Below are 26,339 nucleotides of genomic sequence, written 5' to 3' on the forward strand. Positions count from 1 at the left end.
GCCCAACCACGGTCACTCCAGAGCACAGCCTCACACGCCACGTCTGCAGCTGAACAGAAGCAAGGAAATGTTAATGTGCACTGACAGCTCGCCTTCACCTCACGGAGCAGTAATAAACTTACGTGGAGCTGGAGCTCCCCCCTCGAGGAGGCTGGCTTCGACTACAGAAACAGCTCGCTCCGATGAGGAGAGAGGAAATCTTGCTTTCATTAACAAAAATTAGTTTCTGCTGTTGCTCGACTTGAGCTCCTGAATGGGGGATTAAATATCTCATGTGCCCAGCACTGCTTTTGGTGCAGGTCTCTGGCCAGAATGAACATGATGGAAAAAAAAGACGTGCCATTGGACTCCCACCTAACACCATTCGGCTGCAGGGCTCGGGAAGCAAAGCTCTGCTATCCTCATCTTGAGTGTTAAGTAACTTCCAGGCTGGTCTGAAAATGCTGGCAAACTTTGTGCAGTCTGATACAGGCTCCAGAAATATGATTCATTTTCTGGACTAATTGCTGTACCAGACTTGCATTGCTTTCCTCGGTTATCCTGAAAACTTCTCTTGCAGTCCTGCAAAGGGAGAAGGGCAGAAATACCAGGAAAACACCAAATCTGTGCTGCAGACACTGCCATCCCTCCAGCTATCAGGAGGGAACAGTTGTGTCTTCCTCCTGTATAGCCAGTACCCATCCACCTGCATGGTCTTCAAGCAAAAATCATTTGCAACTGCTGCTTTTTGGACGCTTCAAATTTTGGCTGCATCCCTGCAACCTGTACAAATGCCTGCAGTTATGCTCTGAGGCTCCATCAGTCCTGCTCTGAGGTTGTTTTCCCTGTCTGCTTGGGCCCACGTGGTTTTTCCTGTGTAACAGCAATTGCAGGATTAATAATATAATTAATAATTATATTATTAATAATATTAATAAATAATGGAGAAGCAAAGGGGAGGGAAGGGAAATCCCCGAAACCCGGGTGGTTGTTTCAAGCCACCAGCTGTCCAGCACTGACTGTTTAAAAATTCATATTCCCAAAAAAAGGGGAGACACCCATTCTGAGATCAGCCTCTTCTTGTGCCGAAGCTTTCAGCCAAAGACAGCTCCAGCCAGGAATGACCTGGTTTTAGCCATCAGAGAGTTAAAGACTTTATACTGCTGTTCCTCCAGCTTTACCTGGTTGCCCTTGATTGCCTTTTGTGCTGTCTTTTAGTGTAGGAAGCCACCTTAGAAAAGGCTGCTGTGTCTCCTGAAGTTCCTTGGCTCCAAAGACTGGAGATATTCAGTCCTCACCTTGGTTAGAGCAGACTTTGGAAAAGGGTGGTTGCTCCACAGGTGCTCACTGCACCACTGCTCCAGCAGGGCAGCAGCAAACCACGTCTGGAGGTGCTCTTCCTATGGGGAACCCTGCAGGGAGGAGAGCAAAGCAGCCTAAGCTGCAGATGTATCAACTCACCAGTATCTAAAATAATACTTGAAGGTAATACTTGAAATGCTATGAATTCACATTAATGCATGGTTTCTGCAATGTGCAAGCTAAACACTGAAGAGGAGCATTAAGAAACGATGGGGGAAAAGTGGGTGTCCTTGCTGGAAGAAACCTCCAGGGAGATGGGTTTTTGTAGGGCTGCGGTCACCGACTTGTCTGAGCTTTGTTCATTTTCTGTCTGGAAATGGAAAGGCATGTTGCTTGGAGGCCTGTAAAGTCTGTTTAGTGGCCTGTTGAACTCTGTTGGTCAAATTTAGTTATAGGAGAGCGTGCTCAGTGCCAGCTGCGGAGTTTAACTGAGGACCTGTGTAGGCTGCTTTTGGCCCTGCTGTGACATTGTACAAAATTTCCATAACAAATATTCCCACGTCCCGAAGCAGCCAAGGGAGCTGGCTGCTAATGCTTGAGGAAATACTGCTGAAAATAGCTTTAACCTGAGGGGATGTTTTGTCCTTAGCGTGCTTGGTCTTTCCACCCCTAGGACCAGGGGGAAAGAGTAAGGAAGGAGCTGGGGCTTATCCTCGAATGGTTGAGTGCATGGTCAGGTCCCTTGCATTAAGCAGCTGTGCAAACTTTTGGACCCTTCAGGATGTGGTCCGTGGGGAACACCAGCGCTTACCCCATTGTAACAGCAATATCTCCAAGGACTAAAGACCCAAAATAATGGTGACGCTGCAAATTGGGGCTGAGTGGGATGCGCACTGGCTGCTCTGACACCAACTTGTCTTGCCCAGAGCTGGTGCAAGCATTTGTTGCACTCAGTCTCTGAAAACCTGGTCTGGCCCTCCAAGTGAACACTCATGTGCAAGTCAGATTCTTTACTGCTGTTTCTTATCCTGCTCTGTACTTAGCATTGATAATTACATTCCTTTTTGTTTTGGGGTTGCCATTTAAGTATCTTTCTATGAAGAATTTCTATTGACTTTCTCTATCTCCATCTCACCCAACATGACTTTCAGCGCTTTCAGATATTAACTTTTACTCACTTTTTCACTTCCCCTCTCCTCTGGCTCTGGTTAAACTTTTTCCTACCTGCTCAGTGCATGCATAGTCCCCAAAAGACCATAAATAAAGCTGTCTGGCAGTAGCATGTGGGCTCTGACAGCTCGGAACATTAGACAGCCTGGATTTAAACTAGTCCCATTGAGTGGTAACAATTGAAATGCCTCAAGCAGTGCTGGTTTTTCTCAAACACAGGCACAAGCAGAACATGAGATGTTTGTGAGGCTGCTGCAGGCACCAGTGATCCTAGGTGTGCACCCAGGAGGTATTGCTGATGGTGGGGTAGGGTGGTAGCGCTGCTGGAGGAGGTTGGTTGACACACAGTGTGTGCATCCTTTGGGATTAAAGGCGGAGGAAGACGCTTATTTCTGCCACGATGGGAGCTGGCTGTAAGGAGGATTGAACAAAATGCTCATCCAGCAAAAAGGAGAGGTTAGTGGTAGAGTCTGTGCGGAGAGCTGAGGTAGTGAGTTCCCTTCCCACTGGAACTGGGGGGCAAAAATCTGCCCTTGCTCCAGGGGATGGATCAAAGGGAGCACAATACCTGGCATCTAGCAGATAAGATGCAGAGGCTGCAGAGATCCCTTACACCTGTTCCCCTCTCCTTTGCATAGAAAGGGAAGCTTTGTTCACAGCGAAGAGGGGGGTGGTTTTTTTGTTCTAGCCTCCAGGGCGCAGATTGGGTCTTGGTGGCTGTCTGTCTTGTAGGACAGGAACAACCTTGTAGGCACTCACCTGAATTTTTCTGATGGAAATGCACGATGTAAGGAGAATCCTCTCCCATCCATGGGCCAAGACAATTCTGGACAACATTTGGTCCATCAAAGACATTAAGTTGTATCTAAGGATGCCTCTGACCCTCTGGCTGTAGGAAGCCAAACCTCAATGAGGTGCTGGGGCCAGCTCAAGTTCTCTAGCCTCTTTTTTTGACTGGAGAGAAGGAGATATGGCCAGTCTGTCTTCTGGGCTTGTCTGGGGACCACACCGAAGGCTACGTCTTTTTTATGAGATACTAGGAGATAGAGGTATGTGTGTTACTGGCACAAGTTGGTGAGAAGTTAGACTTGTGTGACTTTGCTGAGGTAAGGAGCAGCCAGATGACCTTGGTGAAGAGAAAACAAACCCCTGTATTTATGGCCAAAGTCACCCCGGTGGCCCTGTAGGTCATGCTGCTGTTTCACTTTGCATCTTTGTCCTCGATTACTTTAGTACTGAGCAGCCTGCTGTCCTTGGGAGGCCAAGATGCTGGAAGAAATGCCTGCAGACACCATCTGATCTTCCTGCCAGGGAGTGGAAATAAAGCAGTCTAATTTTGTGCCTCGGGATGGATTCCTGTGCAGAAACATCTCATCCTGTAGTCTGAAAAAGCTCAATCTAAGAGGCAAAAAAGACAGTAAGACAGTAAGGGTTGCAAGACAGTAGCAACTTTAGGCTTACGGTGATGGAGCCACAGCTGGCCTCTACATGGGTCTGTGAGTCTCTTTGCACATCCTTGCACTGTTTTACCCTGGCCACTTAATTGCTAATTGCTTAATTGCTGAATAACATTCAGGTGATAGAGGAAGGACCAAGAGTGAGAAGTCTGAATGTTTGATGCCCCGTATTGGGGTGGAGGCATGTATGACCAGGTGTGGTGGGGAGTAAGGAGCACAGATTCACCCCATTTGGTAGCACAGGCCCTGTCCCATTTACACGTGCACCCACTTAACTGGTGAAGCTGGCCTAACTGGGGCAGGCGTGTGGCTTTGGATATGGTGGGCTTCCATAATACAAAGGCTACATGGGAGGGGAGAAAAAATAAAAATAATAAAAAAAAAAAACACTTTAGAAAACAGGCTTTTTCAAAATCCTGTTTAAAAGTCATGGAGGAAAAAGTGCACTTTTTTTTTTTTTTCAAACTGACGGTGAGGGGAAACTGGCTTGGGTGAGGAGGTGTTAACCTTAGATGTGAGTGGGTCCATGCCCTGCCTGGCTTAGGAAGCAGGTTGTTTCCCTTGGTGTCCGAATCTCAGCCTGCATCACCAAAACCTGTCTGTGGAGATGATTTGCTCAGGGCGTCAGGGCTGTCTGGTATGCAAAACCAAGTGGTTTGTGATAACGAACGGTGGCGCCCCCTCACCAAAAGGCTTTGAGAGGGTGGGTATTTGGGATACCTCAGACTCCCTGCTGCTTTTCAGGCAGGCTGGGACACCAGTAGTACGGTGTAAGTGCTGCTGTGATCGTGGTGCAGAAGAGCTGCCTAGCAAGGGGTGCTGTGGCCGCTGTCCCCGCTTCTCCAGGGGGGACCGAGCACCGCAGCTGACAGCACAGAGCGAAAGGGAAAGAGTCCAAGTGCAGGAAGGAGATATCGGATGTGTTTGTTTTCCTGGTTCATTTGTACTCGGAGCTTTGATGGATGATGGTAACCTGGGGGCTTTTGGCAGGGTGGGTTGGCCTTGGGGTCCCTGGCAAAAAAAAAACAAAAAAAACACTCTATGTCCAACCTGTGCCAGAGATGAGAGGGCACCAGAGGCTGTGACTGCTTGAGAAGCAGCCTTTAATTGCAGAGTGACAATAAGTGCTCCTCTCTCCCCCACAGACCACCCAGCAAGCCACTGCCTGCCGGGCAGTGCAGCCGTGTGCTTTCTGAAGTCCCAGGGGCTCTGCCGGGTGCCCTTGCACATAACCTCCCTGGCTCCCCCCTCTCTGAGCGGTTGCCTGCTGGTCTGGCTCGCTGCTGGCTGGCCTCGTGGCTCAGCAGCTTCCTGCAGCCACAGCTTCCACCTCCGTCCTCTCCTCTCCTCCGCTTCCTTCTCAGTCCTGGTTTGGGTATTTAAAAAGCTGGGACGTGAGGAGATCGCTCAGAGGTCTCTGGCATGGAGACGCCATCTGGATGCCTCTGCTTCTTTGCAAATATTTTGTTGCATTGCTAACAAATGACAGAAAAAGGCCAAACACACGCTCAAACCTGTGTGGCTCTCCCTGGGAAGCAGATTCTCCCAGCGTTTGGTCAGACACCAGCTCTTCCTAAATCCTGGCATGTGCTGCTGGTCTCTGCAACCGGAGGTATGAGCAGTGGTTTGGACAAATATGCTCTTGCAAGCTGCTTGTGTGGGCTTCCCTTGGTGTGTCACAGCAGCACCGTGCTGAGAAAAGCAGGGCACAGCTCCCAGTCTGCTCCCATCCGAGATCAGATCGAGTGCCCACCTCCTGCGGCGGGTTGGGTTCTCTTGCACGGATGCAATTCCAAATTCTGGCCCCATTCCTCTGGAAACAAATGTTGCCAGGAATTATCTTTTGAATTTGAGGGGTAAGAGGAAATGCTGCATCTTTCCCAAGCCAGATACTGTGGCTCAGTTTTGCAGACCCAAGGTATTCTGGTGACATGGGAAGGAGATAACCCGCTGGCAGGGTACTTACAGAGGGCTGAAGCAAGCACATGTAACAGATACGGTACCATTATCATTGCTAACAATACAAATATGCTTTTAATTATTACTTGGTAAGTACTCCATTGGAAGCATTCATATTTAATTAGCATTGATTCTTTTTTAGTGGATAGCTGTAAAAACCAGGAGCAATGGAGCCTCTGTCTCTTGCTTAGTGTCGCATAACCAGCCACTCACTCCATCAGCAAAAAAAAAAAAAAATCATTCTGTTTAGGGCTGAAAGCTTATGCTTCTTCTGTTGAAATTGGTGATGGGGAAACTTTTGGACTGTTGCTGGAAACTGAGCAGGTAAGACTGTAGGTGATAAATTTGATTTATTTTTTGACAGAGGAATGTGCAGGGTACTGACTGACCCTTGTATAGAAGAGCATCAGACTGGCAGTGCGTTTTTCAAGGGATTGCCTTTGGGACGAGCTTTAATTCAAAGGTTTATCAGTCTAAAATTCACGTCAAAATGGGCCAGGGTTTTGAGCTATGCCTATGAAGCTCTTGTCTACTGTAAGGGGGCAAAAAAAACTGGGGGGAAAAATCTGTCTTTGCAGACTTCTCTTGGTTTGTCAAGGTGAAGAGAAATGCAGTTTCTGGTATCCTTTCTTGCCCTTCAAACGAACCAGGCTCTGCTTTAAGTACTATCTCCATTTCAGAATCAATTCTCAAATGATTGGAAAAAGTGGTTTCTAGAGGGATGGCTCTCTTGCTTATAGCCAAGCTCAGTTCAAAAGCACAACTGCAGTACGAGAGAGCTGCCCTGATACAGGGAGCCTGCACAAATGGAACTGGGGAGCACCTTTGTCTTTCTGCTCTTATTTCTCTATATCAACTTGCAAAATGAGCTGCAACTAGTAAAGGATGCACCTTTGCAAGCCTACTAAAGTTTCTTCAATACACGTTAGAACTGATTTTTTTAAACGATAAACTAGAAAGCTTTGAGCTTAGATCTTGGCATGTTTTGATCTTCAGTGGAGTAACGATCTCTGGATCCAGCAGGGACAACAAAACCTCTTACCCCAGGTGCGTGGCCATACAGCTATGAAATCTCTCCATTATTATAACTTTTTCTTTGCGGGTGAGCGTTTGTCTCACTGCAGGATTTGCAATATGGGAACCCTTTCCTCGTCCCTCTGATCAACTCGGGTATCAGATACGAGGCAATTTCTCTGCAAGGCTGTCTCCTCCTGTCCTATGTCAGATGCAATGCCCTGTTTTCTCAGGTGACCCTCCACAAGCTGCTGCCTGGATTGGCCAGTGTATCCTCTACCTGCTGATAATGGTTTTTGAGAAGACTGCGATCAGCCTTGTTCTGCTTATCCCTGGTTGGACAAAGGTAAGCTCCCCAGTGTATTTTTTCTAGCTACAGCTGCTGTGGCTTGTTTCTTGTCAGCTTTGCATTGTTAATGGTTCACATCATGGTAGGTCTTTAATCCTTATGACTTGTCGACAGCTCTGTGATAATTCGCTATTACTTAAGTTAGGGGAAACATGACTTTCATAACAGCTTGGCTTCTGGTACGTTCTCCTGCTAGTCAAAAATCAGTGGAATAAGGCTTTTCTTTAGCTTTCCCTTCCATCCTTGGAAGGATAAAATAGGCTGGGCTGGCAGCTGAGCTACTACAGTTCTGCCAGGGGATTTCCACATTATCTTGTCAAGTCAGTTTGTTGTTTGTGATCTCATGTCTAAACTAGTGGGACTCTTAGTTCCTTCCAAATTCACCTCTGTCAAAGCAGTATCCCATCCTTCAACCCCTGCTTCTGTATGGTTGCTCATGGTAACTCTGCTGGTCATTAGCCTTTAGGATCTAGTATGTGACTGTGTGTGAACGTGTTCAGCAGCACACAGCTAGCTCCAGAGATGCTGTTGGGTTCCTGTCCACGCACCTCGTGTGTGGCTGGTGTCCCTACTTTGTAACTAGGCTCAGGGAGCCAAGGACAGTCCCACCAGTTGTTGCCATGGGTAGTTAAACTGAAAGATCAGCAGTATTCATTTCTTGCTCTGTACAGAATCAAATGCTTCTAAATCCCCCATTTTTTTCCTATTTTTTTTTTCTGCAGCTTCAGCAGATCCTCCTGAGTTACATCCCAAACCCCCAGTTGGAGCTCGTCCTGGTCATGCTTGTTGTGCCTTTTATAGTCAATGTAAGTGGTGCCTCCACGAACACTGGGTAGGGTGGTTTGGAAATCGTGGTCCCTTCTCAAGGGGAGAGTGTACAGGAGCTGGCTTGGGGCAGCCTTAAGTAATTGAAGTGAATAGGACAAGACGGATGGGAGCGGAAGCAAAAATACTGCTTGCCACAAGCACAAATCTGTCGCTACTGCCCTACCATGGGCTCTGTTCCTAATTCCCACTCTCTTGTCCAAGCTTCTCGGTGGCTGATTTTTTACTTTTTTGGGGAAAGTTGAGGCTCGTCAGCTGACAACTGCACCTCAGCAGCAAGTTGCAGGTGCAGGGATGCCCAAAGCCCATTAAGTGACTATAGGATGGCTTATAGTCAGTGGTGACTTTTGGCAACCTGCTGTGCTTTCAGTTGGAGGTAAAAGGGGGAAGAAAAATGCCAGTGGGTATGGGTAGAGGGGTGGAAAGAAAAATGAAGATAATTCTATGCACCTGAAGAGCAAAAAGCTGTCTTCTTGCTGTGATCTGTTGACAAAAAGGCTGTCCTTGATCAAGGGAGCTTTTTTGAAGTGTACTGTAGCCAGGGAAGGAAAAAACAACTTGATATCCTTTGTTGTACGTGCCAAGTGAAGAATCCCTACAAACAGAGCACAGGGCTTCAAAAATCTCAAACATGTCTTATTTGTACTCAGGCCTTAAAAAAAAAATAAAAATAAAAAGTTCCTTTTATATTTAACAAGGCTATTAAAGAGTGGCCAAAAAAACTCTCTTCCTCAGAAATAGAGGCTGGAATCCCACTAAAGTAGCAATCTGGTTGTCCTGGGAGCTCATCGGTCTTCTGAAGTTTGTGACAGTTTCAGACAGAAACTCTCTGCAAGCGTACTAGATATGAGAGCAACAGATTGACCACGTGCTGTATAGATGTTGTAATGCAATATGGGTACAAAGTGATGCTAAAACAAGGGACTTGAATGCTCTGACAGGTGTTGGGTGTTGTCAAGAGTAGATTTCCTGATGGAAATGCTCTTTGTCCAACTGAGTGATGTAAAGTTGTGATGTCACCTTCACATAAATTAGCAAACATATAAAAACATCACATCAACAGAAGTGCTGAAGCTTTTGTAGTAGGTATAGTGATGGGAGTGAGGAACTGAAATTCAGAATTTAAAGTTGACTATAAAACAACTTGTCCAGCATGCACTGTTTGACTACATTATGTTACTGCATTGAAAGGTGTTCGGGTTACCCAAAACAATTGATATTCTCAAAACTAGTTTGGCAAAAGCTCAGGCTTTTCCTAGTTCCCCTAGTTCTGGGGAATATTGGAGCTGCAGCTCAGTTCCTACCAAGGTGGGAAACGAGAACAAGATGTTAGCATTGAGATCACTCCTGGACGAGGAGAGACTTGAACTTTTTGTGACTCTTAAAAATGGATGGAGCATTGGCAGAGTTGAATTTACCTGTACTTCTCCTCCCAACCCAATGGTGAACTTCGTTACTCAAAAGCAAACTGGTTCTCATAGAAACAACCTCGTTCTCAAAGTGGTGCAGACAGAGCAGGTGAACCTTGGGTGGAGGTTGGTTCAAAGGTTACTTCTGGCAGAAACTTGGCCTACCGCTGCCTGTTTTCCCTGGGTTTCTAGCAAACAGGGAATTGACAATTTATATGAGGAAGGAACCTTGGGAATTTGCTTCATCCAACCTCCACATCCACTTAATGCTGGATTAATTTGTATATCAGCTCAGATTGCTGGGAACTGGAGATCTGGAGAATCTGAAGGAGAAGAAAGAAAAAGCTTTGGTTGTCTGACTTTGCATTTCGGTCTCCGTAGTCTAATTTATGCAACTCCTTCCTCCCCAAGGCCATTATGTTCTGGGTTGTGGACAGCTTGATCATGAGGAAATACTACAAGCAGAAAGACAGCCTGGACATCAATGGATCCATAGAAACCCCTCGGGCGAGGAGGACTGAGGAATCTCAGGTAAGACCAAAGATGTCCAAAGACCAGGAAGAGCTGGCTTGGAGTGGCAGGCTGAAGCTGGTGGGCACCCCCATGCTGTCATTCAACTTTGCCATCGTTAATTGTGGTCAATCTTGGCTTAGAAGAGCTTGCTTTCCTCCTAGTTTCCTCCTGTTTTTTGTAATTATTCAGACTGATAAAGGTCTTGTAGCCATAGAAAGCTGTTTGGTGTAGTCTGAGCTTGACCTTAAAGTTAAGGAGAGCAAGGGATGGGTGGAAGTGGAACGCTCCAAGACCAGCAGGCGTTATTCTCATTATTAATGACGCACGGCTTGCCAGGCAGGTAGTCTGTGCTTCCCATCAGATTCTGGGCAACGACCACAACCCGAGTCTCTGGGTTGAATTCCCTTCCTTTCCCTGGCTCCTGGCCCTGATTTCAGAGTGCACGCTGTATGACTCCTGGTATCTGCAGCTCGCTGGCAAGACCCGCTAAGATAAAATAGCTTCTGGCAGTTGCAGGCTTGCTCCTGGAGTAGCTTCTGCTGAGGAATTTAGGATGAACAGAAATAGCTCTTGCTCTGAGCTCTCTTTTACACTCTGCTCTTGTGCTACTGAATGGGATGGCTGATTACTGGCAACATTGCAATGCATGTAGAGGTAGTCGTGTTTGAGGGTGTGCTTGATGGTCCACCCAGCAGCGGTGGCTTTGAAGGCTCAAAAGTGCAGCAGGGAGCTGGCTGCTGCTGCTGCTGGGGATCCAGTATCAGAGGAATCCTTCCTGCAGGAAGGGCAGGCAGATGCAAGCAGCTGGTGAGACAAGTGAGTCATTCCTCCTGGCCTGGCCTCCAGATAAACAGTTGTAGCTTGGCAAGGTTACCGAAAACATGTGAGCAGCGTGTCCCGGGGAGTTTCCTGAGCCGTGTGCGTGGCTGGGGCATCCTTGAGAAATTTATATTGATCTGGGGAGGGAAGAGAGCTGAGCAGTGCCAGTACGTCTAGATAGGAGTCCTCAGTTTCAATGCACAGCTACCTAGGAGCTCCTACCTTGTCCAGAGAAACTCTGCTGGTGGTGTTCAAGGTCAGGCTGGATGGGGCTTTGGGCAACCTGGCCTAGCGGAAGGTGTCCTATCTGTGACAGGGGGGTTGGAAGTGGGTGCCTTTAAGGTCCCTTCCAACCCAAACCACTCTATGCTAAAGGTGGATTAAATCTGGGCACAAACTTCTCCCTGGTTATGGCACAATCCTGGCTTCTTGGTGGTGCTTGGTCGGAGTTGGTGGCTTCTTGGAGTGGTGCTTCCATGGAAAAGCTAGGTTGGAGGTTGGCTCAAAGCTGGTGGTGAAGATCTGCCTCATTCACTGGGTATGCTGGTGTGTTCCTGGAGGTTTAAGATCAGTTAAAACTACCCCAGCTCAGAAGCAAGGGCAAGGAGGTGGCATCTCCAGTTGAGACTCCAGCTTCCTTTCCAACCCATTGTGACCTAAACATGGATCATCTAGTCTCGCAGGTGTCCTGGAAACCTTCAGGCTGGTGCTGCTGTGGATACACAGATGGTGTTGGAGTTGCTGGATCTCTGTGGGAATGGAGTTGGCCCCTCTGCCTTGCTCTGCTGGAGGAGACAAGGGTTTTGTGGCCTCTAGCTCAGCTTTTGGATAATCTAAAGGGAAAATGCTAATCTCTGATGCTTGCTAAGGCTCATCCAATAGCTTGACATAGGTTATTTCAAGTGATGGAAATGGGGCTCCCACAGGGTGACTCTTGCTGCTGAAGGCGTCTCCCAAGTTCCAAGTATTTGACTCCTTTTCTCAGACAAATTTTTGCTGAGACCTTCAATGTGCAAGCCAGCTGTCAATCCCCAAACTCTGATCACCACAGGAGCTATCAGGGTGACAGGCGTCCCATCAGAGCTGTCTGCAAGGTCTGCCTTCTTATGCTCCTATGCTCCTGTGCCTCTGGTCCAGCACTACTAAAAATAGTTTGGGCAGGGAAGGATGCTAAAAAAAAAAAAAGGAAAATAAAAACAAGAAACAAATGACCTGCTTTTCCAATTCTGCTGCTTGGCATTTGGCCTTGAGGTGTAGCTGTAGGCTCCTGCTTTGTCATCGCTTTCAGGCTGTGAGTTAAAGATCACGTTGGCTGGCTAGTGCTGCAGCTGGGTTGTCTGGTATTTAGGCTCCAAACCAGAAAACAAGGGTTTGCTGGGCTCCTTGCTGCTAATAACCTGTTCGAGTGGGGGAATTCCTTCCCTCCTGCCCAGCTACAGGGGAGAGGGATCTGGGAAGCCTCTCCGAGCAGGGCAGGGCTGGCTGAGGCTGATGTCCTGTGGTTTATCAGGGTTCATCAGGGCTGTCTAGCAGCAGGCGCCAACAGCTCCCCATCACGCTGCCTTCTTGAATTTCAGCCCTCTGCCTATCTCGCCACTAGTGTCATTATTTTCACTAGAACTTGCAGTTCGTGTTTGGAGAAGGAGGGGGAGAATGGGAAAGGGGGGGGACGGGGAGTTAACCTGTTAAAAACCTGCACTCAGCATTTACCATAGGGATAGCAGGAAAAGTCAGTTTTGCCCTCAGTTTGGTAGACCAGCTTGGGTAGCAAGAATAGACTTGGCAATCCACAAATGTTCATGCAATCCTTTTTTTGCCTTCTGGTGGGATGAAGAGACATCTCAGGAGTACTGGCTTGATTCTGATGCTATTCAGGCTGGGGAAATGCATTCAGCTACGTGGATTTATTTCTGCTTTGCATGTGTCCTGCCCTTGACCCGAATCTCTTTTCCCTTGCCCTTGTGAGTGCCGATAAACTGTAGATCTAATCAGTGGTTTCTTTGTTTTCTACACTCAGGAAAACAAGTCGTTTTTTATAATGCTTTATTTGATCTTTTTGGACTTGTTTTTGTTTTGGTTTTCCCCGGGGAGGTGGGTGAGTTTCTGCTCTTTTTTTTTTTTGAAAGCTTACATTTCTAGAGATGAGCATTAAAGCAAGATTTGTTCTAATAGCCATGGTACTTCTAGGAGCCATCAGAGTGAAACTGGAGGCTGGTTTAAGGCTGGGAGGAAAGCTGGTACGCTGCATGGGACCTGCCTTTTGGTCGTTGTGGAGTTCAACACCAATCCTAATCACCTCCATAGGAACTGTAGCTTTTGGCAGTGTGCTAGACAGGAGCACACCTCTACATACCTCTACAGCTTGCTTTAAATATTGAAAAATATTCCAAGAATGTGTTTGACTTGCTTGTTGGCTAATTGAGCTGATGTTTAAATAGCTCAAGCTCAGGGTGAGCTCGGGTGCCTGTTCATTAGGAGAAGTTAAATGAAGATGGGTGCCTCGGGAAGGAGACTGTCCCACTTGCACATGGCAGCTCATCTGAGCTCAGATGTAGGAGGAAGGTGAGATGGTTCCTGCCTCTGCACCAGGCTGGTGGAGTTTTAGGCAAACAAATTTCTATTGGTTGCAGGGAAATGGCCTCCAGGCTTCTACGTTTTCCAGCCTATGCCACAGTTCTTACTCTAATTTCTTTGCTGCTTAGAAGACTGGGTTGTCTGAAGGGTCGGCTTGGAAGGGTCCCAAACCAGAAGTCAGCCTCTTCTCCTGGACAGGAGGGGTTGGCAGAACACGTGGCCAGCCCCACTCCTGCAGCATGACCTGGGTTGTTTTGTGTAGCAAGACCTGGGTTGTTTTGCAAGCTGCTGTCCTTGTGTGGGGAGGAACGTGTGAAGTACTTGGGGACTGCCGGGTGAGACAGCAGCACCTTGTTTTGGGACTGCGAAGCTGTGGTCTGTTCCCAGTTGTGCCTCTGGCCTGGATGCATCCGTAAGGGAAGTGCCTTGGCCGAGCTGTGCTGAAGGCTCCCAAATTGTTCTGTTCAAAAAGCCGTATCTGAGGGTGTGAGCCATGATTGTCACAGGGATGAGGTGTCTTCTCACGATGAAGCTCCCCAGGCAATTGTGGAAAGCTTACCAGAGGACTGCTGGCTCAAGCAGCCTCATATGAGCCATACAGGGGGCAGGTAGCAGCCTGAACGGGTCGGGATCCCAAAGCCCAGTCAACCACAGCTGACGTAGCAGGCACTGTCAGAGGGTTTGAGCTTGCAGCTGAAAGCCACCGAAATTACCAGTGCGTCAAACCCCAAAGACAGCCTGTTGCGGCCTGTCGGAGTTCAGTGATTTATAATGCTGCGTGTGACTAACTGCCCGTTTTTTCAGGTCCAGCAGCATCACAATATTTAAATGTTAAACAGAGGAAATCTTCACTTGGAAGAGCTGGAAAGTTTCCAGTGATGTCTTGAACACAACAAAAAAATCTGTGTAGACCCAATTTGGGGGTGGATAGAGGGGAACAAGAGATCTTAATCTCATCCACTGCTATCCTAAATATCTGACATGCTGCTGTGAGGATAACCAGATCACATGGAGGGGCTAGAGCGTGTGTGAGGATAGGGAGGAAGTCTTCCCCTGCGGCTCTTTGGCCTCTTTGAAGTCACTGACTGATTGCAGTTTGTTTTTCCTGTTTAGTTGCTGTGGTGACTGGTGCTGCCTAAATGAACAAGTGGGGGAGCGTGTTAATTCACAACACGGCCTGGAGATGGCCATCAACAGGACTAAATCCCCATGTTCCTGCTTTTTTTCCCCCAAAGGATGCTGGGCTCTGGCACTAGCTGAGCTGTCGGTGGGCTCTGCATGGCTGGAAGCCCCTGAGATGTCCTTTAGATGAGGTGGAGGGGTGCCATGGGATGGGAACGGGGGCTTCATAGTGCATTGGTTCCTGCTGTGGAGCAGGGTCAGATGGGGCTGAGGCTTGGCTGGGAGATCTATGGTGCCTCACTGCTTTTTTTTTGGCAGGGGAAGTGTGGTAGCTGACCCTTTTCCCCCACATATGCCATGAACTAATGATTCTGTGATGGGGCAAGTGGAAGAGAGGGGAAAGGGCTTCTGGCATTGCTCAGAAATAAAACTGAAGGCCCTTGACTGCGCTGCGAGGCCTCTGTAGAGTCAGGTGCTGAGGTGCCAAGGACCTGGCCAGGCTTGTGGTGTGGGTGACCAGTGTTGACCAGAAATCCTATGGCTTGGCTCCCAGGTACTGCTGGTGTGACACAAGCCCTAGCAGAAGGGTTGATGAACGTTAAGTATGCTTAGGGCCAGCTGCTGTTGGGGCTGAAGGACAGTAGGGCTTCTCTTGCTCAAAGCTGGGTTTCTGTAGTAGGAAGAAGGGGTAGGATGGGGTTGAGCAAACAACCTGTCAAGCTGTAGATACTATCCATGCAGACAGCTCTTCCTGAGGTGTCTGTGCCCTGTTCTGGCTCCTGCAGTTCGGATTGAGCCAGGAGATGCTGGGCTAGGTGGAAATAAGGTGGTACCAGGCCAGGACAGCATCTTCGAGCTCGCTGGCCGTGGCAGAAACGAAGTGTAGCTCTGCTTGCTGTCCTGGCTGAGCTCTGGAGATCACAAGCAGCTGGGTACCTGGGGAAACATCTCTCTTTGGTGCAGATGTCTGCGAGATGCGGCCTAGTTTTTGTGCATCTCCTCTGAGGCTGCTGAATGTGAATGTCAGTGTGTGAGTCCTGCCCCGTGGTCAGAGATTTTAGCTGCCTGCCCTGCTCTTGAGGGGGAGATAGGGGCTCTGGAGCAATAGTGTCTGTACCCACATGGGCCTGGCTGTCATTGTAGTGATCAAGGTGACCGTGAGACTCAGCCAGGGAGGGTTAAATCTTGCAGCAGACCCCTCCATGGGTGCTTGACCCCTTCACAAGCTGCTGCCTGGGGATGTTTGCTACACTATTAAGAGCATAAGAAGCTCCAGTTATGTCTGCCTGAGGACTTGGAATCCATGAGCATCTGTCTGTTCTCCCTTCCAGGTGCTGCTCTCTCCAGACATGGATTTTGAGCAGTCTGAAAGCGACCAGGACACTTCGGGACTCCAGGGAATGAACCAGAAGATGAAGCAGCCCAGCTATCAGGTGGTCATCTGACAGCACCGGGACGAGGTGGAGGAAGGGGAGCAGCACTGTGATCCTTGAGCTGGCCAAGGAAGGGCAGGGTGGGGAATGCAAGTTGATCCCTGTGGATCTGTGGAGATCCGGTTGCCTGCCTCATCTAGACCCATCCTTCTGCAGTGGTCTCTTTGGGATGGTGTCTGTGTATCTGGTTTGGGCTTGAGCAGTATCTGCTTTAGCTGCCTGACCTTAACCTCAACACATGCAGGCATGTTGAGGTTAGGGGTATGGATGTGTACTTCCTCTGGCTGGCCAGCTGGGTATAACTGTCAGGACTGGAGACTGAAATCAAAAGGCTGTCTGTTTTTTAATAGAAAAAGAATCTGTCCTGTACTGTCTGAACTCTGACACTTTTATATTCACAGATGCTCAAAAGAACTGTTTTGCAATATGTATTTAAATGTCTTGAATTGGGAAGACTCTCAGTGGATCCAATGCTTTTTTTTTACTGTTTTATAAGGAATGCAATAAATGTTTGACCTAAAACTGCTTCAGATATGAAGTATCTTCATTATGCTTAATATTTTTGTGAAACCATAACCCTGTAAAGGGAAAGAAGTGGGATCTATTGAGGTCTAACTGATGTGTTCCTTACAGGGCAAACTGTCCCCCACAGCAGGGCTGTCCTAGAAAATCTACAGAAAGAGATGAACCAGTGTTGAGTTTCTGCAGATGGGTTGTATGAGCCACTTCAGTGCAAAACCTGATGCTGCCACATCAGCCTGTGCTGGATCCAGTCTGGAGCAGTCATCTGGGATTGATCGCAGTTGCTACCTTATAGGTGTATGTTTGCTGGGAAACAGGAGTCGACTCCTTTCCGTTTACCTAGCTCAAAATACATAAAATCTCTGCAGGATCTGATCTGAAAGCCAAATCAGAAGAGTCCCCTGAAAGCCCCATTAACCTGCCTTCACCTTATAGGTGTAACAGAATGGCCTCAGGTGAGGCTGCTGATGATAATCCATGGGTCATCTCATCATCTCAGATCCTGGCACCTCTTGCTCCAAGTGTGATGAGCAGGACTTTGCCCTTGCTCTCTTGTCAACAGGCTGTATTAGTCAATAAACAGCAAAAATGCCAAAACATTCTGTAGCTCTCCTGGGGACAGACCCGAGCAGCTGCTTAACGCACTCCCAGGCTGGATGCAGATACAGCTGGACTGACTGTGCACAGTCCAACCAGTGAATAGTTCCTTAGAGCAAGATCTGATCCGGGATCCACTGTACTAACAGGTAGACCCAGGTAAGCTATAGGCAGGCCTTGCATACTGCAAAACAGTCCCCGGAAGTGTTGGGCAGGAGTTCTGTTTATTTTTTGTCTTCCCTCCCTTTAGTTTTCATAGGAGAACCCTATTCCTAAAACCCTATTCCTTAATCAGGTGCGTAGATAAAGGGTTTGGCTTTTCTCACTTAAAGCTCTAGTCCTTTAAAAGCTAAGCTGAGAGGATGTGAAGTTTTGTGGGTGGTTGTTTTTTCCCAACTTCAAAGTAGTTTAGAAGTGTTACATGCAAATCAAAGTCTTGCATGCCCCTTAGTGAACTTGACATGCTTGGCAACGCTCGCAGCTGTGCAGCCTTATAATGTATTTCTGGAAGAGCCTTTTTTGTTTCTTCCTTACTTAACAGTCAAAATCCTACTTGTGCCGGCATACCAAAAGGCTCTTGGAACAAATGGCACACAGCTCTCTGAACAGATCATTTATGTTGCTTCGTGAAATCGCTCACAATGGAACTTCTGCTTGTCTGGTGGAGTCCTGTGCTGGTAAGGGCTGGAGCAACTGTTGTGCTCTTTAAGGTCTTGAGTAAAAATAATTGAAAATTGCTTCCCTATTAGCAGCTTGCCTCTGTTTCGAGGTGAACTGGTATTTCAGTTTTTGTTCTTGCTGTAGGGCTGCTTAGTGCAATGCTGCAGAGTATGAAGAATGCAAATTCAGCCTCAGCAAAGCCCTTGCCCTAAAATGAGAGATGAGTGATGTGATCTTGGTCAGGGAATAAACGTTGCTCAGCTTTTGGTTGATGCTCACAATATACCATAGCCTGGGAACTATCTCCTTTCCACTGGTGTTTCAGCAACCCTAAAGTTTGGAATCCTGCTCTCTTCTATGAAATGTTAGCACAACAGAAGAAATTGCACGCTCCAAAGTGATGCTCAGCCTTAATTCCTGAGCTATCTGAGCAGCTTGCAACCTTTATCCATATCGCTGCACAACCAAGTACTTACTGACACTCTTGGAGCTGAGAATAGATGTGTGCAGTTGGCACAATGTGCTTCATCGGATGCCTCTGTGCTCTCACAAAGGGGCATGAAGACCAAACCAGGACAAATCCTCCTCCTGAGGGAGGAAAAGTGTTGTGATACCACCTTTATAGATTGGGGAAGCCAAAATGTTCAGTCTATGACCTACCTTTGCCCTTAGTGCTCTTGGGGTAGCAGGAGGATGACCTGTTACCTTCTGAGGGATTCTTTCAGCCATCTGGTAACGTAAGCTTATCCAGCAGCATAAAGCATACCTACCCTTAGCTTCAAAGCTCGTTTCATCTTTGCCAAATGAAAGCTTCACTGCAGCGTTCGCTGTAAAATATTTATTGTGAAATGGATAACTGGGGCCTTAAGGAGAACTTGAGTATACTGCTCCAGGTGCTTCACAGGGCTGGGAAGTTGGACTTGGTCATTGTTCTTTTCAGACCCTGGAAGAAATGTGTTCTTGGCTGGGGAAGAGGACCAATGATGCACCTGAAGCGTTAGCAATACATGTGTGTATATATACATACCTATATACAGGAGAGAGGAGAGCCTAACCGAATCACTCCCCCTAGCAATACACTTGAACAGCAAAATGTGGGAGGAGAGTGAAAATTTCAAAGAAAGCTTTTTGCAGTAACAACTGTATGAAGACACTGCTTGTATGCTGAACCTAGCACTGTCTAGAAGTTCACTGCCACTACCTTGTTCACCCCGTGCTGTTGAAATGGGATGGGATTTGGGAATGGACTGGGTGATCTTCCCACCTTCCTCTTGGGTGGAGAAGTCAACCTCACAGACACTATTTCTTGTTTTATTCCTGATCCATGTGCACACTGCTAAGCCTTGGTCTCTTCAGTTCTTGCATGTTCAGGACTGCCAAAGGTCCCTCCTTCTGTTTTCCCTTGCAGGAGGGCTGTTTTCCAAACCAGCTAGGCTCAAGGCAGTAAGTAATTTTGTCTCCATGTTTTCTTCCAATGCATGAGCCCCAGCACAAGTTTTACAGTGGTTGAGCTCTCCAGAAGGACCTTCCACAGCACAATTAAGTCTAGCTGGTTCCCTTTGGCTGTTTCCCTCTCCCTACAACACATGGTGTGAATGAGCAACTGTGCTCTCTACCTGCTCTGCTGTCACAGCGCTAGGAGTGCTAACTCAATGATCAAGCAACCGGAAAACAACCCCACCCAAACCACCACCACCAGCTGGAGCTCCTACAGCAACAGTATGATTTAATTTTTAAATATGCAAAAAATCAGTCAAGATTGAACCTATTTCTGTAGATCTCTGGCAACTCATTTTTCTCTTAACACACGGATATCATTTAGCTGCTGGGGATGCTTCCATCCCCCACACACCCACTTTCCTTTCAGTCCTGGAAAAGGCAGTATATACATGAGTTCAGTTTGGCCTTGCCATGTAAACGTCTTTGGGGCTATCGAAGTCATCTTTGGCCAAGTTCTCTACTAAGCAAACTCCCCTGTGGCTGATGTATAGCATTATTCAGCGGTGCCTCATTTTAAAATAGACCACAGCCTCGCTGTTTGGGTTTGGAGGTTTCATTGCAGAGCAGCACCACCTGCAGTGGGGGTGGCTGGCAGACCCTTCCCTAACTTCCTGCTGCCAAATTCCTGCTCTGTACAAATTCCTGCAGTGTAAGGAAGGAGAAGCTGCCAGGGTAACTAACTGGGATGAAAAATTTTTGAAAATTTGGAGTAAATAAATACTTCCTCCCTGATTAGAAAAGCAGCTAGAACTTTCTAGTCTAAATTCAAGATTTAGACAGTGCTTTATAGGGTCATAAGCTTTGAGGGTACAGATTTATCATCTTTTAGCAAATCTAAATCCCCATGAAGCAGAAGTGATGCTCTGCTCAAGGAGGTGGGAGGTCTGTTGGAAGCTTACGATGGAATTTTGTTTCTCACAGAGGGAGTAAAGAATCAGGATGAAATCACTAAACCTATGATGTCATTTAAATGGTATGCTTGATGGAATGGGAGCTAGCACCACTCCTATTGCTGCTGAGGACCACAGGTGCTTTCGAAGCAGGCAGCCTGTACTCTGGGACAGCAATAAACCACACGAGGGTTTTCACCACTGTATTAAGTAGTAGTGGTACAGGGAACATCACGCTCAGTGGCAAATCCAGACTCCATCCCAGCAGCCTTGAAAGCAATACCCTGTTGTGGCCTGTTGATTTAAGGTTTTAATCTCTGTTACCTTTTTGATGCTAACAGCTCTCTGCAGATGGATACCCACCCATCTCCCCTCTCTCGCTCTTCTCTCCCCAGGAACCATGGCTGGAGCATGTGCTCCAAGTCACTTTGCAAACTTTTATCACCTAAGGTTAGCTAGGCACTGTGCTGCATGATTCATGCCTTTCACTGGGTGACTCACCAGCCCCTGGGGGTATTGCACAGATCCCTGCATGGGTTTATTTTAAGGCCAGCAGCTCTCTGCACTGTTAGATTTGACAGCTAGCCCCTTTCTCCCTCCCATCCCATGGGATAGTGGTCCCACTGTGTCCTCAACCCTTCCCCCCATCCTTGTCTTCAGAAATTTGATGAACCCTGTTCATCTAGCATGAAAGAGAGACAGTTGATTTCCAAGGGGAAAAAGCCTTGGTTTCTTTGGCACCAAAAAGTAAAGAAATATTCATAAGTTGCCTATCTCTAGAGGCTTCAGAAGGGACCCACTGTCACACATGCTGCTGCAATGCATTGCTATGATCAGTCCTAAAGGCTGTTAATCATCCCAGAGCTGGTCCCAGTGTCGAAAGGATGAGAAGCCAAATAGTCTTTATAACTCCCATCGATCAGTTTGTCTGCATTGTTTTTGGCAAACCAGCAGTCAACTTCCTGCTGTCCATTGTAGATCCTCCTCTGCTTCCACACAACAGGAACAAGCCGTCCCTTCACTTTCAGGGTATTTGTAGGGTTTGGTTTTAATGCTTCAGTTTGGTTCTGACCAACCTGCTGATGACTTGTGTTTAGAGATTCCTGAAGAAGTTTAACTTCATGGTTCAAGAACTGACCTGAAAGACAAGACAAAATACACTGTTTGAGTGGTCGTTTTGTGTCTGTACTTATAAGTAATTGTTTAATAGGCTGTGTTTTGAGGGTTCTTAGAGTATGGGGTTGTGAAGGGCTTCTCAGCAATAGCAGGATGAGTCCAGGTCCTTGAATTCTTTTATAAATCCAACAGAGATAGAAATTAGAATAAAACCCTATTTCTCTTCCACTGGTTAAGATAAATTGGTTGAGACAGAGCTTCTTGAGCAGTACATTCCCTTCTGTGGGCCACGGTTACTAGAGGATAACAGCCCATACAAAGCCCATCAGCAAGTGGAAAGTTGATCTAGGCCTGCAGCTCCCAGTTTTTTTCCTTTACCTTCTTGGGGGCAAGGTCTTTTACGCTAAACCTAAGGGTAGGTTTAGAGGTTTGCACATGCAACGGGCCTGAATCCAAAACTCCACTCCTGAAGGATCATCTTCTGCTTAACCTGGGAGTATCTGAATGTCATGTGTCCTGGTTTCAGTTAGGACAGAGTTAATTTTCCTCCTAGTAGCTGGTAGGGTGCTACCATGACTTCAGCCTTAGAGTTCGGCACCTGTAGATGTCCATGAATATCACTACTTCTCATCTGAAAGAGGCCAACCATTTAGATACTCTCTGAGCCTACCTAAAGCCTAGTTGCTCTCAAAATGTGGGTATGGCTCATCTTTCACTTCAAAAGTTTGAAAGAAAGGGGCAACAAGAAATACTAATGTTTCTTGATCTCAACCAGGCTCAAGCGTAAACAGCTCAGTGATGCACAGACAGACCCTCTGTACATATGAAAGTGCAGAACTTGAAGGCTGAAAGCCAGCAATTTCTGGAAATGCACTAGCTTTGTGACTAGACTTCTCTTTCGGGATCTGCAGGACCTCAGTTGACTCTCCTCTCTGTTTAGAGAGAGTCAGACCCAACTCTGTTATGTTCCTGAGAGCACATTAGCAGCCAGGTTATTCTGATTTAGGACTATCACGAGAGAATGTCTTATTGGTGCTGTATTAGGGGTTCTTGTGAATTACTTGGTTTCTCTCTCTGTATTATTCATCTCTGAGAGCTTCTAGTGTGCACATTCAAACGACAACTGCATGAAACAATCATAAAAAGAGTGGATTTGAGAAAAAACAGGCACAGGCGTATCAGGGATAGTGGAAGATAGTTCATACAGAGGAAGATGGGAGAGGAGTTGGAGATATGGGTAACAGAACTCATTTATGAGTGGAAGTAAAAGTTTCATCTGGGAACTTAATTTCCACCTACCTTTCTCATTACCTCCTATCTCTGTCCTTTAAAACTGTTTGGAAGAATCATTTTTCTCTGGTTTACAGCTCTCTACCTGAGAACCTGTTACGTACCCAGTAACCCGTGGGAGTCAGAAGAGAGGCCTTTATTGTTGGAGATATAGAACCCCAGGTGATCCTTCTGATATGGGGCTGGCTTCTTGTAGTGGTGGATGAGGATGACAAAGCTGATTGTGTCTCGTATCGTCACAGTGATGTTGGAGTTGGCAGAGACGGACACTTCAAGGCTGCTGCTCCGCACAACAGCACTCCGGTCGCAAGACAGAATAAGCCTTTCCCCATCATCCAGGATGATCCTGGTGGGTGTGATCTCTAGGTAAGATCTCTGTGGCTTATTGCTGAGGATAGTGATGGTGTTGAAGTAAGTCCGATGTTTCTTGTGGCCATTGGGTGGTGCAGGAGCTCCAATTAATTGCCCATTCACTGTTACACCTTGCAGGAAAAGAATCAGTAAGTGAAAGCTGGAACCAAGAATAGGTCTCTTGTCTTGAAGACACAAGCATTGTAACCAAGGATATGCAGATTCACTACCTTATGTTCAACTTATTTCACCTACCACCATTCAAAACAGGTTGGCCAATGTGTTATAAATTGATTAACTTATACAGAGCACCTAAATTTATCCAAGCTAAGAAATACTGGCTTGCTCTGGAGACAGGTACCCAGTCTCGTTAGTCCCAGCCATGTGTTTACAGTGTCACAGGACAGGATCAGTTGTTTCTAAGCTCCATCCAACCTTTGGACTACCTATCATCAATACAATGACATGGGCTTATTGACATACATAAGATAAATATTTACCTTCCTGACTGCTATAACACTACCTGCCATGGTATCATTTACCTAGACTACTTCATTGTTGAGGCATAAGCTCCGAGCTGGACAAACACATCAGATCCTGGAGAACTAAGACAAGCTGCTGGTGGGCCTGCTCTTTCTCAAATCACCAACTGGCACAGAGACTGAATGTCTTCCAGGAAGAAGGCCTGGATGTATCTGAATGCTGCCGTGTCAGAGGATCTCATGGCAGTAGACATTTGAGGTTTGATGTCCTTCACTACCTGACTCTTAAGATGAGATCTAACCTGGGAAACCACAGAGTAACTGCTACTAGCTTAGCCAGAACATTAAAGACCAAGCAGGACCCATAGAAGGAATATCCTGACCTACAACAGTGTGATGTCCTAAACCTCCTCAGGCTACAGTGTAAGAAATTCAGGTTCTCCTTGTGTCACTGCAGAGGAGGACCCAGAACCTGCTGAAGGGTCCCTGAACTACATTGGGTTATTTCCAGCTTCAACAGTGTTGCCCTTCCAGCTTCCCTCAGTTTTGACCCAAAAGAAATACTTTTGAGTGGTCCAAGATGCAGACCTCATTGAGTCAACTGAAGCCTAGATGTCCACAGCAAGATTAACAATCATTTTAATTACTTTTGTGACTTTCTGTCCCTAAGACAGTGTCTCACTTCCCACAGGTCTCTACACAGCTACTAGACAGCAACAATAAAGGAGGAGGCTTGTGGCTAACCCAAGCTAGACCCAAGACATCAACACTTAGGTGCAATATCTCCATCTCCCATCATCCCTGAGGGAATCTGTCATTTCTGTCTTCATAGACTCATCTTGTTAGTTCTGCAGAGCCTGCTTTCCTCAAGTTCATCCTGCATTTGAACCACAGAATGACTCAAGCAGCAGCACATAATCTGTGAAAGAAATTTAAGGGTAACATTGCCAAGAGATGGATTTGATTTGCTGAGGCAGGCATGAATGCAAAAAGATGGAGGCTAGGCCACTGCCACATGGAATAGAATTCTTGTGCCTTTATTGTGGGGATTGTTTATCTCCTTTGTAAAACAAGTCTGTGCATTGTCTCCGGTTTTGACACCCCTGCCTCCCACCATTTCCCTGCTCAGGACATAATCTGCTTATTAGCTGCCCTGCTTAGAATTCCAGATCGGATCAGACCACAGTTTGGGCCTCTGGAGATCAGAGTGATTTGCGCAAAGCAGATCCTGAATTATGCGGGTTTTCTTAAGGTTGCCATGACTTGGTAATCACTTTGGTAGTCTCTTCACTGAAACAGCCTCAGTGCTCAGTTAGCCTGTACTTCTCTCTGTCCTGAAGCAATTGCTGCTGTAAGTAGAGAGTGAAGTTCTGATATCCAAGCAATCTTGGAGAGTCCATGCTGTTAAATCTTTCAGTTGCACGTTGTGACCTTGTAACTAGAGGGTTGATGAAGCTGCACTGTCAAACAAATACACTGCCTCTGCACCAAATAAGTGAATCCCCCGTATAACCTCTCAGCATGCTGGTGGCTGCATGGCTCATGTAAACACTGCATTCTGACAATCCAAAATGCCTGTGCCTGTTTACTCAGCTGTGCTTGCTATAGCATTGGTCAAATGCAAACCCCAGGCCATACTGGATTCTCATCATCAGGAACTGAACTCTCTAATCTAGCTGGACTGAAGGGGTTCAATATGGTCCTCATACGCTTGAGTGGATCTTGGCAGTTTTGCATGGAACTGCTGCTCTCTTCATTATGGTCAATGAAGACCTGAATTGGGAAAAGTTTGGGTATATAAAAGCCAGAAACCATATTTCCCTATGGATATGGTCTAATCACTTTACACTCACTTCTGTAGATGAGTCATGTATGTAACAGTGGCCAGGCCTCCTTGCTTTTAGGCTTGCTGTGAACTTACCAGTACATCATGGCAGAGTGGAGGTGAGTGCAGAGTTTACCTCCCCTTCTAATCCAGGTGATTAGAGCTGGAAAATTGGTGTACATGATTTTTCCATTGACTGGCCTGAAAAGCACTTTTTTTTTCTAATTTCCTCTGGTTCCTCGCCTATGAAGCACCTTGGTGTTATTGCTACAGAGCTGGCCTTGCACTTCAGCTTTCCTCCACAAGCAACTACTTTGTTTAGCTGCTCACCAGATTCCTTATGATCAGAGACGAGTCGAAGAATGTCTCCAGGTTCTCCATCGATATTGAAGCAGACAGAGAACTTGCTGGAGGGAAAATCAATGACAAAGTGAGGGTCTCCATCCGCTGAGAAATCATGGAAGGGAAACAAATGTGAGATATACACAAAACTCCAGACTCTAAGAGTCTAACAAAATTGTTTTTCAAAGTGTATTTTTCTCTTTTTTTTTTTTTTTTTTTTCCCTAAGGCCTCCTGGTTTATTGTCTTTAGACAGTTGGATGGAATTTGCCAGGAAACATCAAGTTTTGCTTTGTTTTTCACAAAGATTGTTTTATTTTGTTTTGGTTTTCTCACAGAAGACAATGGGCTTTTAATGAAAATTGAAACTCAAAGTAGCCTAGGAGAAAGTGAGGGTATTTTCTTCCTGAAATACCATTTCATATGGGAGTTGTCATGCAAGTTATATTCCCATTTTCCATACTCCGTTTGTAGGCAACACCCCCCAGCATATATAAATATATCCTCTAACCAAAAATTGCTACATGGGCACACCTCCCACTGAACCTTCCTGGACCTCAATATCAGATTGGAGCAGGCAATGACAGATTTTAAACAATCCCATGACCTTAATTTTTCAACAGTCCTTGAAAAACCATAAAGTACCAGATAGGTATGATAATAACACAAGCCAAAACCCTACTTTTTAAAGTAAGTGTGACCTTAACCAGTGCAGTTCAAGGCTAAATTATTGATCTGGGCTTATTCTTTATTCATTTAATTATGAAAAGAATGTTATGTAGAGCTATAGAAGCAACAGGAAAATAGTAAAACACTACAGAATTGTCTCTTCTTTTCTTCT

At 46.5% G+C, this 26,339-nt stretch overlaps 2 protein-coding genes across 2 annotated transcripts in view; one reads left to right on the plus strand and one right to left on the minus strand.

The window, feature by feature from the left end:
* The window catches only part of LOC106038729 (store-operated calcium entry regulator STIMATE-like), a 33,331-nt gene extending 16,874 nt beyond the window's left edge, over positions 1–16,457 (plus strand). The window contains exons 5-8 of the mRNA XM_067003717.1: positions 7,115–7,227; positions 7,953–8,036; positions 9,876–9,995; positions 15,824–16,457. Of these exons, the coding sequence (XP_066859818.1) occupies positions 7,115–7,227; positions 7,953–8,036; positions 9,876–9,995; positions 15,824–15,937 (431 nt within the window). The 3' untranslated portion in view covers positions 15,938–16,457. The remainder of the gene's footprint in view (positions 1–7,114; positions 7,228–7,952; positions 8,037–9,875; positions 9,996–15,823) is intronic.
* A 2,070-nt stretch (positions 16,458–18,527) lies between these two features.
* ITIH5 (inter-alpha-trypsin inhibitor heavy chain 5) overlaps positions 18,528–26,339 on the minus strand; it is a 48,445-nt gene continuing 40,633 nt past the window's right edge. Inside the window, exons 12-14 of the mRNA XM_013185439.3 lie at positions 25,489–25,605; positions 22,605–22,982; positions 18,528–21,232 (exon numbers count right to left, since the gene is read on the minus strand). Of these exons, the coding sequence (XP_013040893.3) occupies positions 20,934–21,232; positions 22,605–22,982; positions 25,489–25,605 (794 nt within the window). The 3' untranslated portion in view covers positions 18,528–20,933. The remainder of the gene's footprint in view (positions 21,233–22,604; positions 22,983–25,488; positions 25,606–26,339) is intronic.

This window comes from Anser cygnoides, chromosome 1 (genome assembly GCF_040182565.1).
Source record: "Anser cygnoides isolate HZ-2024a breed goose chromosome 1, Taihu_goose_T2T_genome, whole genome shotgun sequence".
Taxonomy (NCBI): Eukaryota; Metazoa; Chordata; class Aves; order Anseriformes; family Anatidae; genus Anser; species Anser cygnoides.